Below are 15,169 nucleotides of genomic sequence, written 5' to 3'. Positions count from 1 at the left end.
ACAGAATTATGGAGTTCTCAGGCAGAATGTAGTACCACGAATACTCAACATTTATAACATACAAGAAAACACAATCAATGAAAATGATTATCAACAATCATATAGAGAGAAACTAAACAATTAAGCGAAATGGAGAGAAAGTATTGAATAAGCAAATTAGTTATTAACAGACCTTACGACTTGATCAAACACATAAAAGGCTAACTTACTTCAACATCATGCAATGAAATCGTTCCGTCCTCAAGCCCAACCGCTATCGCTTTACCATCGGGACGCCAGCATAAGGATGTAATGCACCTTCCTAAAGAACGATAAATCAATAAATTATTCCACAAGCGAAGTACTTGAATCAAATCCAGCCCATTAAACTAATAATGATAAAGAAAATTTCCGAGAATTACCGGGAGAAATTGTCCAGAGTCTTTGCCAATTAAACCGATGCAGCAAAATCTTGGAGTCCTCAGTAACCATAGCCAGTAAATCTTTCTCTGGATTCCATTCCGCAATTTTAATCTACTCAAAAATTGATCGAAAAAGATAAAGAAAGCAAAAAGAAAAACATGCATGATTATAGATGTTCAGATAAAAATCGAAAAAAAAAATTGGACACGAAAATGAAATTTTGAAGTGAAAGAAATAAACCTGAGAGGCAACAGGTTTGTCGAATTGAAGCTGAAAGGGAAGCACACGTGGCGTTTCGTCGGTTTCCATGGCTAAAACTCTACAGCTTTTTTTAGTCAATGTTTGTTCTTAATCGTGGCTAGTTTCCGGAATCTCGGGTATCAAATCGAAGACAACAGTACTACCATTTCAAGAGCTGAGAAAAATGGCATTTCTAGTAAATATGCGCTGGAACCCTAAGTACTGGTAGAGGGAGGAGTAAATACGGCGTCGTAACGACGGTGACGGAGAAGAAGAGAAGCAACGAAAGAGGCCACCGGAAGAGGGTGGAGAGTGGGATGTGCAAAATGAGGGCGGGCTTTTTTTGAGGGGTTTAAGGGCTCCCAGTTAATTTGCCGGGGGAGGGAAAAAAAAATCAAAAGAAATTAGTAGAAAAAGGAGCTGCGTTGATTGGAATGAACGGGTACTCAGTTACGGGATTCAACGGTTCGATTTGCATGAAAAAATAGAGGCCAAAATTGAAAAGAATAACGCCGTTGCCGGGGATCGAACCCGGGTCGCCCGCGTGACAGGCGGGAATACTCACCACTATACTACAACGACCGTTTGATGTTGGTCAGCTCTTTTTAATTATAACCAAGGTTCTACATAGAGTTGGTCCCATTTTCATAGTTTACAAGACCATTAAGCTCTCTCCTAAGGCTAATTTAATAAGATGTGTGTACCCACTTATAGATTTCTTATTTTCGTGACATGAATTAAAGTATTTTACTTATTTCTTCTGATATTTTCTTTCACCTAATTTAATAATATTTTCATCCCCATTGACCATCATACTAATCTTCCTCTAGAGGTGTTTGCCAAGAGTTAGAACATGTTTGATACCACTTTGTCATAAATGCCATTACTTGCTTATAAGCTTGTTTCAAAAACACTCTTGTCATTGTCAATCATTCTTTACTTGCCTTCTTTTAATTGGTGTTTGGTATGAATTAAGTCTAGAGCAGATCAGTTATAATATCACTTTGTTATGGAACTATTACTTTAAAAAATAATATAATAAAATATATAACGTTCATGTGTATAAGTTTTCCGAGATTTTCTTATTTGTCTAACGTGAAAATCACCTTACTTGCTTATAAGCTAATTACATTAATCTAATCGAATGTAAATTGACGTGCCCTGAATTTATACACTTAATGGGAGTAGTAAAACTGAGATGAAAGTTGGGTAGAGTTTAATTTAAGCCATAAAGATTTTTCATCATATATTAAAATAAAATTATATCTTATATGCAAAATATGTCATGGATAATATTTATCATATTTTATTTTTAATTTATACACTATGAACATATTTATAAAATAATAAAATTATATAATTTTTTTACACTTTTTAATCTTATTTTATCTTATCAATATCCCGCATAATCATAAACCAAATATTTTTCCTTTTTCATCCCTTTAATTAGTAAATAAAAATCTTTCTTGATATTTCATCGAATACATGTTGAAATTTTAATAAAAATAAAATTATAAAAATTTAATTGAAGTAATACAAAATAAGAATTTATTTAAATTTGTTTGAATAATTTATGATTTTCTATATATTATGTCATAAAAAAACAAAAATAAATTATGTAATAAAAATAAATTTGCTTATAAGCTAAATCAAAGAAGCATGATTTCAACTGCATCTTTAATTTTAAGAGTAAATTTCAATTATATTTGTTAATAATTTTCATATATGACATACCCGTGATAATTTATTTTTAATTAGTACTATTGAGATAATTTATTTTTCAATTAGTATCATGTAGAAAACTTCTATTCTCACAAGAGATCAAATCATTAATTTTATCTATTAAAATTATTAAAAAAATAAGAATAAAAAGATATCTGTTATTTAAATAAAATTAACAACTATCAAAATAAAAATTATTTTTGCGTGGGAAAACAGGATATTAAATCAGCGTAACTGCCGTTACGCTGTGATTTGTAATTGTAAAAGCCAAAAATGGGGAAAAGAAAAGGGAAGGAATCAGGGTATATTAATGAGGCATAATGATCCAGCCCATGTATGACACGTTCGTTTGACCACCCTGTGAGAAAACAGGGGCATAAAGATCTTTAACAGCTTGATTGGAAAGGCAAAGAAAACATCTTTCCCCTTTTACAAGATTGAAACAGCAGAGAATTATCTTCCCTACTCGTGTTATAATCCCTTGTGAATTCACTAGCTTGTAAAAAAATCTGGTCCCGCACCACCATGGTGGCAAGACCCAGAGGTTAGGTAGGCAATATAAAGGAGTAGTGAGTACTAAGTTCGGGAGTAATCAATGGAAGATCAGAAGGGTTCTGTCTGTTCGGAGCAAAGCACTGGTTCTGTCAGTTCGGTTTTAGCCGTAATCCAAGGCCAACATCGTCGTAGTCCACATCGAAACAATCTCAATTTTGCTCAAACCAGTGTCAAGTATCCCAGGTTTTCACCGATATTTGAGTATTGTAGTCCTCCTGTAGACCTTATCAGTACCTTACCCGATTTCCTCATACAGGAAATCCTCTCTTTTTTACCCATTGAAGACGCCATCAAAACAAGCGTTTTATCTCGGAGATGGTATCCTCTTTGGACTCAAATACCGACCCTTTCCTTCAGTCACAGCAGCTTTTGTTTTAAGCTCGCTAAATTTGTTGAGGTCGTTAACCGAACGCTGCAGCGCTTCTCTGGTCATACGATCAAGAATTTCTCGATCAACTTCAAATTCACTGAGTCCTTGGCCTCTTACGTGGAGGAGTGGGTTCTTTTTGCTATAAGTCACCATGTTGAGAAGCTCTGTCTGGTTTTTGATGGTGGGTTGGTTTATGCTCCGTTCGCTGAATCAACACCTTTCTGGTTGCCTCAGTTTCTGTACGTGAATTCATATTTGAAAGATTTAACTTTAAGACAATGTGTTGTCTCACCTGACGGCTATGCTTCTTGGCCATCCCTTAAGGTTTTATCTATCAATTACTCGAGGCTGAATAATGAGGCAATTGAAAACATTTTGTCAGGTAGTCCGAATTTGCGAAACTTGAAATTGCATAACTGTGAAAGGATTAAACGAATCAGTTCTAGGAGTTTGGAAGTTCTTGTGGTGGATGGTATCTATGATCCTCATGAGAAAGAGGACTGCGTGACAGAGATTTCGTGTCCAAATCTTCAGTCATTGAGCCTATTGGGGTTCATGTACCGGAGAACGTATAGGTTGATGCATGTTTCGTCTTTGTCGAAAGCTAATCTGGGTTTTGTGATGACAATTGACAAAAAAGACAAGTATGATTACACAAAGCACCGATACATCTTGAGGGAACTGCTAGAAAAGCTTTGTCATGTTGAGGAATTGACCGTGGGGACTTGGTGCCTTCAGGCAGGTTCACTGACTCAGTATTCTCTGTGTATATGCATGCTCTACATATTGGGTTGGTTGATCTATATCTTTCAAAATTGAAAGTGGAAGCACATTCTCAAATTCATTCTTTCTTTTCTCATTAATGGTTGATCAACTCATGATTCTAGGCATGTTGTTTTTCCCAGTTAAAGCGTTAACGTAGTTGTGTTCTACTTTGTTATAGTATCCTCTGCTAAATGTCTTTTGGTGTCACTGTCTCCTATTTTGTATAAGGTTTTATCAATATGGGAAATTAAGGGCATATCTTCCCCATTGTCCAAACGCAGTTGTTTGGTCCTGGACACAGAAATATGTGAGTGGGATCTTCCTGGGATTGTGAGTCTGCTTCAAAGTTCACCTTATCTGAAGAAACTGGTGCTAAATTTGTCTCCCTGTGACAACTCCAAGGTAAGACCATGGATTCTCCTTCTTTCAATACATTAGAAATGCTGGATATGAATAATGAGGTAATGATCTGCATTCAACAAACAAGTAGAATGCATATCAACTCCCACAGTAACAAAGCTAAACTGAAGGCAAGGTTCAAGACAAAACAGAGCAATGAACTTCAACGCATCCATATGTCCATTTTCAACTTTCAGAGAATAATATTTATCTAATTTTGTGCTTGAAAAGACAGCAAATTATTGTCATTCAAATTAAAAGTAAGTGTTGTTACATAATAAACTTTCTTTTCAAGTTCCAAGGAGGCAAAGACTATGAAGTATGAACAGAAGGCCGTAAGAGAAATATTGCTGGGCCAACTTATAAGACAAAAAGTTAAGGGAAAAAGCCCACTGAAATTGGGTTTACAACAGCAGGAGTTGGTACCACACATACATACATAGAACCGACTTTGTTCTCAGTCGATAATCTATGTTCATCAGAATTCAGATTCTGAAACAAAATATACTGCCTTGATTGGAATTCTCTTATTGTTGTTAGTACCTAATATGTACTTTTGTCTATTCTGTAGTTTGAGTTTGATCAGGAATTTTTCAACTCTTACGAATTGGATGGAGTAGCATTCCTGAGTTCAGCTAATTGGATTTTCAAGTCTTTCCTGCAAAGCCTAGAGCATATTGAGATTACAGGTTTCCAACCAAGTTCTTCAGGGTCCAAACTTTTAGTAGAATTGATGCAATTTCTGCTCAACGACGCAACAGAGCTAAAGAAGGTGGTTATCTATGAACAAAGTGGCGCTCTTTATCGATCCTGGAAATCTTCCTGGCCAGACAGGAATATGGGGAATTTTAAGAGAAACCAGATTATGATGATAATATCCAACAGCATTCCCGTGCTGAAGTATTCCAGTGGCTAGTTCTTTCAAGAATTTCCGTTTTTCTTTTTCTAAGTTACAATATCAGACTTATGTCAAAGCTCTCTCTAGTTCTTCTAATACATTGGTTTCTTTTCCTTAATTAAACATAGTTTTGGCTGAATTACTGGGCAAGAAGTTAGAAGTATCTTATCATTTATGTCGTATTTTGTGCTGGGGCAAAAACCATTTCCTGGAACATTGGAAACAAGAATGCAAGTGATGAACCTTACATATGAAATCTGTCTGTAATCAGAGGGAATGCTTTCGACCTAAAACACAAGTCTTTATTTCTGGTAATTGCTCAAAGAAACCAAAAGAGTGGAGAGTGTGATGCCAACAGGGATGAACGAAGAAGAGACATTCATTAAGAAACCAAACAAGGACCGCAAAATACAGAACGAGCCTGCCTTTGTAGTATTTGTCAAACAACTTGGCTATGGCATTTGCTTTAAGGCATAAAGCTGACGTAAAAATGGAATGTGGCTTAGCAGAAATCTCCAAGAGAAGCTCCAAATTCAATCAGGCCGGTGGTGGGTTCTGCGATTCTGTCGTGATTTGTCTCATTTTTCCTTATTCTGATTCCAGAAACCATGTTCTTGCAAATTTTGGATTTTTTTTTTTACTTTTTAAGGGATAATAATCATCGACATCAAAACCACTACAAAATTCGCTCTGACAAAGGAATAAAATAAAGAATGGAGGCAGGGGCAAAAGGGGTAATAAAGTGAATTATAATAAATGCTTGTCGAATGGCAAATCGATCTCCCTAGCCAAAGAGAAAAACCCAAAAAAAAAAAAAAAGAAATCTTTGTCGATTTCTCAGCCTCTGGCCACCACAAATTACCAGGGACGGTGGCTTGAATAAATTGACCCTACCATTCTCAATCAACTAACCCAACTTCTCCGCTAGCTATAATACGTGCTTCCTTCCTTTTCAGAGATAGTATATTCGTGATTAATGTTTGATCACTAAAACATCGATGGCCAATCCTTCAAAGAAGTTGGTTTCATGTGTCATCCTTGATTTGGATGGTACACTTCTCAACACTGGTAAGCTTTTGCTTTTCAGTTACTATGAATTTCCTTTTTACTGCAAGGAACGTGTTGTTGGTTGATAGCTATTTTTCTTTGTTTTCTTTTGTAATGCATCCCCAGATTACCTACGTTTGGCCTGAATTATGTAAGATAAAAGAAAAATATAGTTTTGGGTACTCTGATTATGGACCCAACACTTTAAAAACATTTGAGGTTATTGCTTTCTTGAAGTTACGCAACTATCTGCTTCTCATTGGTTTCGGGTTCTAGAGTTTGATTTATATAGTGATGATTTGTTTTCGATCTCGTGACAGACGGTGTAGTAGGCGGGGTTTTGAAAGGTCTCTTGGTTAAGTATGGGAAACAATGGGATGGAAGAGAAGCTCAAAGAATAATAGGAAAAACTCCATTGGAAGCTGCTGCAGCTGTTGTGGAAGAATATGGGCTTCCTTGCGGAAAGGATGAATTTCTCGCGGAACTCTATCCTATATTCTCTGCTCAGTGAGTCAGGTTTTATGTGCTTGCTGTTAGATGTTGATGTAACTGGAACTAGCGCAATATTAAGGCTCTTATTTATAATCTTTGTAGGTTATGCAACATTAAACCTCTTCCAGGTGCCAATCGACTACTTAAACATTTGAGTGGTCATGGCGTGCCTATGGCTTTAGCTTCAAACTCTCCAAGGGGAAACATAGAATCCAAAATTTCTTATCACCAAGGTTGTTTTCATAGGAACTTCTGGCAACCCTCCAAGATATTATTAGAGCTGTCTGTTAATCATTTCCCTTTGCAGGTTGGAAGGACTACTTTTCCGTCATTGTCGGTGGTGATGAAGTGACCGCAGGGAAGCCAAATCCTGAAATGTGAGTTGCATGATGATCTTGTGTTAGATGTATTTTCTGTAATATTAAAATAAAAATTCTAACTTTGTTGGTTTTATCTTATCAAATTCTAACACTCTTGGTTTTCCTATTAAAGATTCTTGGAAGCAGCTAAAAGGCTAAACACTGAACCTTCAAGCTGCCTAGTCATTGAAGATTCTATGTAAGCGACCTCCACTTTTATATAACTATTCTGGCTAATATGCTTTCCCATTTGATGATGCACGGTTAGTTACATTTTCCGTTTAGGAATAAATAAAGTTAATTTATTCCTAAATATGCTCTGGTGGACTGATTTAGCTCTTGGGAATCTATAGCCTGATGCCTAGAAACCATTTCCTTTTATGTAGTAATTATTCTTTGAAGCAATTCATCTGGATACTTGCATAAGTATCATATATTCACACTAGCAGCTGGTATTTTTGCTGATGTTGTCAGTATTTCTTTCTTAAGAGAAAATTGTAGCTCTAATTAATTGAAATGGAGGACATCATAAAAAGGAAAGGAACTCTGGCTACCTCATAACTCTACTGAATTTTATTGCTGTAGCAGTCCTATTGGCAGCTTAATCTGGCAGTTGGCAAAGCATTTGAGCACAGCCTTCAGTGTACCTGATTGCTATGTGGTCTTGTAATGTTTTAGATGCTTTGTTTTTCTAACTAATTAGCACATACATTGTTTAGATGAATACCCATAAGCATAGAACATAGATTTTATCTCTAATACTAGGAAATGGCCATTTCAGGCCAGGTGTTACAGCTGGTAAGGCTGCTGGAATTGAAGTTGTTGCTGTGCCATCTGTTCCAAAACAAGCTCATCTTTACACCTCAGCAGATGAAGTGATCAATTCTCTGCTTGATTTGCAACCTGAAAAGTGGGGCCTACCTTCATTTCAAGATTGTAAACCTCTGAGGCCTCTATCTTCGTCTTATATACTGTTTAGTAACTGTTACTCTGTAAACAATCTTCATAAGAATATCTTTGTGATTGCAGGGGTAGAGGGAACTTTGCCAATAGAACCCTGGTATATTGGTGGTCCTGTCATTAAGGGATTTGGTCGTGGGTCAAAAGTACTTGGAATCCCTACAGGTATGTAATAAACTGTTCTGGTTTGTTAAGCGAGTATGCATTTGTACATTACTTGGACTTTGAATAGTTTTCGAAAGAAATCAAAGTTAGAGATCTCCCTGTAACTAGCAGATCCTAAACACTTAAAGTCTTTGAGCTACCTTGCTTTGATGTGACATCAAGATGTTTGAAGTTGTTCAGATTCATTTTTCGTTTCCTCCTCTGTTATTCTTCATATTCTGCTCTATTTTTATCCTTTTCTTGTTTCCAGCCAATTTGTCAACAGAAGGCCACTCAAGTCTCCTTTCAGAACATCCTTCAGGGGTATATTTTGGTTGGGCTGTATTATCTACAAGAGGTGTTTATAAAATGGTCATGAGTATCGGTTGGAACCCGTATTTCAACAATGCTGAAAAGACTATAGTGAGTGCAATATTAACTTGGATGGTAACCTGCACAAGTCTTTTCTTCAACTCTTTTATTCCTAAATTTAATTCATGCTGCAGGAGCCATGGTTGCTTCATGAATTTAGTGAGGATTTCTATGGTGAGGAATTGCATCTTGTCATAGTTGGCTATATACGACCTGAGGTAATGGTTAGCATGCTTAATTTTCCAGTTTGTTCTCCCAGTCATACTACTACGCTTCGTACTAACAAGCTTTACATGCAACAGGTTAATTTCCCATCCCTTGAAAGCCTGATAGCAAAGATTCAAGAGGACAGAAAGGTTGCAGAGACTGCCCTTGATCTTCCCTTGTACTCAAAACACAAGGATGACCCATATCTAAAAAGTTCTTAGCATAGGGAATGCAATCATTCATGATTTACTGGATTTTCATAACTTCCTTTGGTGACAAATGCACCTATTGGGAAGGACACTATTGTTTCCTTATTTCAATCAAATAGTTCTGTCCCAATAAACACAGTCGGCATGAAGCAATGCCCAGTAAGGCAGAACGATTGATAGAGATCATGTAATTCTTTTTTTTTTTTTTCAATTACTATTTACATGTATTGGGAAACAATGAAGAAATGCAATTGTTTTTGGATTCAATCTTCGTGAGACAAAGCAACATATATCAAGTTGTTAATTTCATGTATCATCTGGCATAGTAGCATGAAAATGCCATTTCCTCAAATTAATATAGACATAGTGTTTAAAAGTTCTTGAATCTTTTACTATTTTTAATCAAATTTTTATATTTTTATTTTTGATTAAGTAAATTCTTAAAATGAACAATTTGAGTCATATATAATTTTTATATTTGCATAATATTACCGTAAATAATGAAAATATCACATAATAATATCACAATATTAAGTTAATTTCGTAGCTGTCTCAAAACCTTGGTACGAGAAAGGGTGAAAACTTATTTACTAATTGCTGTGTACTGTTGGGGCAAAAAAATGCAATTACACTAAACTACAGGGGTTTCCTTCAAACTTTTGTCAAATACCCTTGGGCCGATGTCTGCCTTCCTTCATTTCAGCGAATAAAACACCCTTGCAAGCTCCTCTTTCTCAAAGCTTAATTTTTGGCGGCAAAATGGGAGAAGAGGAACGACAAGAAGAGAATCAGCAATCCAACTCCCAAATCGAAATGACGGAAACCTCAGAATCTACGAACCAACAAGGACACGGGTGGCCGCTTAAGATTAAGTTCGATGTTCCTCCGTACAGAACCTATCACTTCCAAAAGCAGTTCAGAACCGGTCCGAACCCTAACAATTTTCTCAAAGGCGTCAAATGGTATTTTCTATTGCCCCTTTTGCCCCTGCTACCATTTTCTTTTTGCTTTCTTTTAGTTTTGAATTTTCTGGGTTTGGTCTTTGTAGGTCTCCTGATGGCTCGTGTTTTCTCACCAGTTCTGAGGATAACACTCTTCGCCTTTTCTCCTTGTAATTCTTTTCTTCTTGTTCTTTTTTTATAATGTATTTCTAGTATATTTTCATTTTTTTAAATAAAAAAACTTGTTATTAGGCCGGATAATGGTAGCAGTGATCATGTTACTGCTTGTTCTTCAGCCTCTGAAGAAGGTAAGGAATAGCACTTTTGCAAATTAATATCTGAGAATGAGAATTCAACGTGGTCTTTTGAGAGTTTAATTTGTGGTTTTACTTCTAATTTACAGATTCCTATAAGGCAGAACTTGTTGTGAGTGAAGGGGAGTCTGTGTATGATTTCTGTTGGTATCCATACATGTCAGCTTCAGGTGCTTTTGCAGTTCTTTTATTATGTTATTAGGATTAGACTTTGATTTGCAGTTAAAACTTATTCCTATGTGACCGTCAAACAGATCCAGTTACCTGTGTGTTTGCTACTACTACTCGTGACCATCCAATTCATCTTTGGGATGCTACTTCTGGCCTGGTAATCATCCGTTTTGCTCACATATTTACATCTTTTGAATGAGAAATAATTTTATTATTATGGCCTTTGATAAAACTTGATGATCTCATTGCATGTGCAAGAAGCAGGCAGGGTTTATTAAAACCTTTTGGATTGATTGCGTAGATTTTGGGTGGTCATTTTGCTGCACATGTTACTTTTTTTTAAATGTAGAATCTATTTTCTTTTTCACTATATTTGGTGTCATAACTTTTGCAGCTGCGCTGCACATATCGAGCTTATGATGCTGTGGATGAAATAACTGCTGCCTTTTCAGTTTCATTTAATCCTGCAGGGACTAAGTAAGCAAAGAAGTGAAATTGTCATGATTTGCTTGATGTAATTTTTTGTTGTATTGAGTGTTTATGTTATGAGGTTGAAAATATTCCTTGAGGTTTCGAAAAAAAAAAAAAAGAATCAATTCTGAAACCTATATTGCCACCCATGGACCATGTTTATAGCTTTTGCCATATTGTTTATGAAAATCAATTATTATGTTGTTGCTTTGGGGGAATTCCTATATATACTCTCCCAAGAACTTTACTTGTTGCATAGGCATTTTCACTGGGTTCCACTGATGGACCCAACAACATTCTTATTGCTTTCTCTAATTCTTCTTTATACTTGTAGGGTATTTGCAGGGTACAACAAATATGTTAGAGTATTTGACATACATCGTCCTGGTAGAGATTTTGCACAGTATTCAACAGTACAAGGAAGTAAAGAAGGTCAATCAGGTAATTTTCTGAACTAGCTTGTTGATATTCCTAGTGAAACTAAAGCAAGAAGCATTATTGTCCTGATCTTACTTACTCATTGCAGGTATTATATCAGCAATTGCTTTTTGTCCTGCTCACACTGGAATGCTAGCTACAGGATCTTACAGCCAGACTACTGCAATCTATAGGGAAGACAATATGGAGCTCTTATATGTTTTGCATGGCCAAGAAGGTGGGGTAACGCAAGTAAGTGATCATTTATTGTCATTCACTTGGTTTTATTTATGATATCAACAAGGAAAGGCAAAGTGTTTTCATTGTTTTTCATTTTTCATTTTTCATTCAGGTGCAATTCTCAAAAGATGGAAATTATCTATATACTGGAGCTCGGAAGGTAACATACTCTACATATTCGTCATTCCATTTACAGCCAATGAGACAAAAGACAAAAGAGTTGTTTGCCCTTTTCTGGTTCTTGGTTCTTGAAAAATAGAATTATTACTGTATGTTGATGTCAATGATGGTTCACTGGATCCCGGAGATGTTTATACCAGCTCAAGTTTATCGTTAATTCAGTAAAATTCATGTTTAGATCAATGCCAAAGAAAGGTGGTTGTATCTCAAAGTCAGCCTAACATTCTGAACTCTAGTCCAATCCTTTTACCTAGATTTAACCCACCAAAACTTTAAATGAAATCCTTTGCTAGGCCATTTTCAAAATGTCCCTCTAATGAATAATTTTACCAGCGTTTGGTATAATTTGTTTTGGTACCTGTGGATTTGGTAACTACACACCAATACCTCTGTCTGCTTTTTATGAATTAATCTTAATCTTTCTTTCCCTATAGGTTTTTACTGAGGAAAGTTGTTGCTGGTGTAATCAATGCATGCATTTTATTTTATTAATAAAAGTTAACAGTGTCTTTTATCAAATTTGTTTAGGATCCTTATATTATGTGCTGGGACATAAGAAAAGCTGTTGAAGTTGTGTACAAGTAAGTAATTTAATCTTATGGACGGTGCTGCAATAGTTTCTTCCTTTAAGAAGAAAATAAAACAAGAAGGAAAATTGTATATGCATTCAAGAAAAGAAATTCATTTTGAGCAATCTGAGTTTCCCAGAAACTAAATTTTTTATCACAGGTACACAGACGATTTCAATGCCATTGTCATAATAACATTCCCAATGATCTTGTTTGTACCTTGTTTTTAGGTTATACAGATCATCTGAAGATACCAACCAACGAATAGCTTTTGATATTGAGTCATCTGGTCGACATCTTGGTACAGGTGGTCAGGTAATTTTCTTTGTTCTTCTATCACTGTTGATCTAGTGCAATCAATAATTAACTGTTTGCTAATTTCTCTGAAATTTATTTTTAGGATGGTCTTGTTCATATCTATGATTTACAAACTGGGCAGTGGGTATCAGGCTTTCAAGTTGCAGCTGGTTAGATATACTACATTCTTTTAGGAAGAAATAGATTTGTTTTTGCTTATGTTGAGCATGATCTGTTTCTTACCAGTTTTCTATGTAATCTGCAGACACTGTTAATGGTTTCTCTTTCCACCCATTCCTGCCAATGGCTACCACTTCATCAGGCCACCGAAGATTTCAAATGCCTGAGGATGACAATGAGGATTTGCATTTGAGAGGTACTTCCAGTCACATCAATGATCAAACTTTCTCTTTGCTTTGGGATGCCTTATGGCCAGTTCTTCCTATCAGTCTTATATTATCTTATTCTGGTTTTTTCTTTTCACAAATACTTGAGTATCATGATGAAATATTGTAATGGTGTTTTCAGACATAAATGCTATCTGTCAATGATTTCATTCTCTATTGCATGTAGGTGACGAAAATTGTGCTTCTGTGTGGAGTTTCTCTTACGATTTTACCGCTGGAGAACAATGTTGAACATGGGTCATTTCTGCAGTCCATGGGATCATGGAAACCTTCCCTCATCGTGTAACTATGCGATTTCCATTCTTAAGTGTCATTTTCCTTTTCTTTGCACATTCATCACGTTTAATACGAACGACTATAACAATTAGTTTTAGCAAAATCTTTTCTTTTCCCTTCATCAAGTGATGGTTTTAGCTTTCGGAATTGCTATTAACAAAATGCTAGTCTAGCTATCTGTCTCACTTTCTTCCCACTGGACATGACTTATGCCATAACAAAGCACGATGTTGTCCCAAAGCTGTTGGAGATTTGCAATCAGTATAGAAGAGCAAGATCTCTTATATAAATTGATAACCTGGTGGAAAAGAAAAGATATTGTGATCCTCTGCCTCTTGAAGCTTTTGACTTATAATGTGAGAATAAGGGGGCGATGAACCTGCCGGTTCAAATAAACTTGTCTCAATGCCTTGACTATATTCCTCTTGCATTCTTTGCTATACAACAGTGTCAATGCAAAAATGTGGGTGAATTTGGAAGTGCATCCCCAAACCGGGCATTGCCCCTTGTTTGTCATCTTATAGTGGCATTATCAGATTCGTACCACCTTCAGCATTAGATCATAGGGTAAAGGAAAGGGGTTGCTCAAATTTGAACCCAAGTTGATGTATCCGAATGCTCTAATTATCATTAAGTCTTTTAGTGAAAGGATTATTTAAAAAATAAGAGAATTTTAATTTTACATTTGAAGTTTATAATTTCGTCTACTCATGTGATGTGTACACAGTATGTTAAATATAGTATATTATAATTAATTTGATTTGGTAATTATAATTAAAGAAAAGTACCATATATATATTTATAAAACACGATTTGACACAGCTTGTAAAATGAATATGTCAAACGTGTACATGCTTTATAAATAGTCTTCATTTATTCTTGTAAACATAAATTTCTTTACACAAGTCAAAGCTCTTCTCATTTCTTTTTCTAAGGTGTCGATTTTTTCCTCACACAAGTCAAAATGGTCCTCATTTCTTTTTCTAAAATCTAGACCCTTCGGTGTTTATCTCTTAATTTACAATCACTTCTCGACACCATTCTTTTCACTTTCGTGCCAAAATTACTTCTTTTGGGTATAGAGAATTTTTTTTTTCAAAGCTTATCCTCATTTCTATGTATTTTCTAATCATTTCTACGTATTCTTCAATTATTAAGGGAGGTTCAATTAGATCTCCGTCCAGAAGAAATCTAAATTCCATGTTGAAGGTTGTAAGGAAAATTCGAATTTTTATGCTTTGTTTCGTTCATCAAGGTAGATTTAATTAGATCGCCATGGAGAAGGGAACTAAATTTCATATTGAAGAGTAGACGCAAAGAGATTTTTTTTTTGTTAAGGTTTGTACATGATCTTCGAAATTAATCTACAAAGATTTTACTCTTTTTAATTATTTATGCATAAAAAGTTTTGCCTCCTCAAAATTGTATCACAATATTTTTCCATAATAAACTTTTACACTATTCAAAATATTGTTTATTGAAAATAATATGATTGTTTTCTAAATTTTATGCTTTATAATATTTGATCATCATGTGAATAGTTTAAATCTTCAATGATAAGATCGTCGTGGCGACCAGATCGTTGTGATAAGATTGAAAATACATGAACATTGCCCACATTAAATGACTCCATTGGAGAAATTGGAAGCATAATATGAATATATTCTGTACTTCCATTTTAATATTTCTAGATAAGGAAAATTATCTAAAACTTTTCATCCTTCCATATATAAGAATCTAAAAAA

At 35.3% G+C, this 15,169-nt stretch overlaps 4 protein-coding genes and 1 non-coding gene across 6 annotated transcripts in view; 3 read left to right on the top strand and 2 right to left on the bottom strand.

Moving 5' to 3' along the window:
• APC4 (Transducin/WD40 repeat-like superfamily protein) overlaps positions 1 to 1,005 on the bottom strand; it is an 8,975-nt gene extending 7,970 nt beyond the window's left edge. For both annotated transcript variants that reach the window (XM_021438458.2, XM_021438459.2), the window contains exons 1-3: positions 643 to 1,005; positions 402 to 513; positions 210 to 301 (exon numbers count right to left, since the gene is read on the bottom strand). In XM_021438458.2, the coding sequence (XP_021294133.1) occupies positions 210 to 301; positions 402 to 513; positions 643 to 711 (273 nt within the window). In that variant the 5' untranslated portion in view covers positions 712 to 1,005. The remainder of the gene's footprint in view (positions 1 to 209; positions 302 to 401; positions 514 to 642) is intronic.
• Positions 1,006 to 1,152: 147 nt separating this feature from the next.
• TRNAD-GUC (transfer RNA aspartic acid (anticodon GUC)) lies at positions 1,153 to 1,224 on the bottom strand. The gene has a single exon. It is a non-coding gene; the product is annotated as a tRNA-Asp (tRNA).
• A 1,500-nt stretch (positions 1,225 to 2,724) lies between these two features.
• On the top strand, positions 2,725 to 5,977 carry LOC110424403 (putative F-box protein At1g49610). The gene is made up of 3 exons (XM_021438957.2): positions 2,725 to 4,027; positions 4,283 to 4,456; positions 5,025 to 5,977. Exons 1-3 carry the CDS (start codon positions 2,960 to 2,962, stop codon positions 5,367 to 5,369), a joined length of 1,587 nt encoding a protein of 528 aa, XP_021294632.1. The 5' UTR covers positions 2,725 to 2,959; the 3' UTR covers positions 5,370 to 5,977.
• Positions 5,978 to 6,120: 143 nt separating this feature from the next.
• Positions 6,121 to 9,408, top strand: FMN/FHY (riboflavin kinase/FMN hydrolase). The gene is made up of 10 exons (XM_021438958.2): positions 6,121 to 6,419; positions 6,719 to 6,905; positions 6,993 to 7,123; positions 7,198 to 7,267; positions 7,383 to 7,448; positions 8,031 to 8,185; positions 8,279 to 8,374; positions 8,625 to 8,776; positions 8,860 to 8,943; positions 9,028 to 9,408. Exons 1-10 carry the CDS (start codon positions 6,350 to 6,352, stop codon positions 9,151 to 9,153), a joined length of 1,137 nt encoding a protein of 378 aa, XP_021294633.1. The 5' UTR covers positions 6,121 to 6,349; the 3' UTR covers positions 9,154 to 9,408.
• A 443-nt stretch (positions 9,409 to 9,851) lies between these two features.
• On the top strand, positions 9,852 to 13,545 carry LOC110424272 (Transducin/WD40 repeat-like superfamily protein). Its single transcript, XM_021438818.1, has 14 exons — positions 9,852 to 10,103; positions 10,190 to 10,252; positions 10,335 to 10,390; positions 10,486 to 10,566; positions 10,651 to 10,724; positions 10,962 to 11,044; positions 11,373 to 11,479; positions 11,565 to 11,707; positions 11,808 to 11,855; positions 12,404 to 12,456; positions 12,675 to 12,759; positions 12,845 to 12,911; positions 13,007 to 13,117; positions 13,315 to 13,545. Exons 1-14 carry the CDS (start codon positions 9,901 to 9,903, stop codon positions 13,377 to 13,379), a joined length of 1,239 nt encoding a protein of 412 aa, XP_021294493.1. The 5' UTR covers positions 9,852 to 9,900; the 3' UTR covers positions 13,380 to 13,545.
• The last annotated feature ends 1,624 nt before the right edge of the window (positions 13,546 to 15,169 follow it).

This window comes from Theobroma umbraticum, unplaced genomic scaffold (assembly GCF_002168275.2).
Source record: "Theobroma umbraticum cultivar Fairchild unplaced genomic scaffold, ASM216827v3 scaffold_204.0, whole genome shotgun sequence".
Lineage (NCBI taxonomy): Eukaryota > Viridiplantae > Streptophyta > Magnoliopsida > Malvales > Malvaceae > Theobroma > Theobroma umbraticum.
Note: the sequence above shows the minus strand (reverse complement) of the source record. Positions and strands in the feature narration are given on the sequence as shown.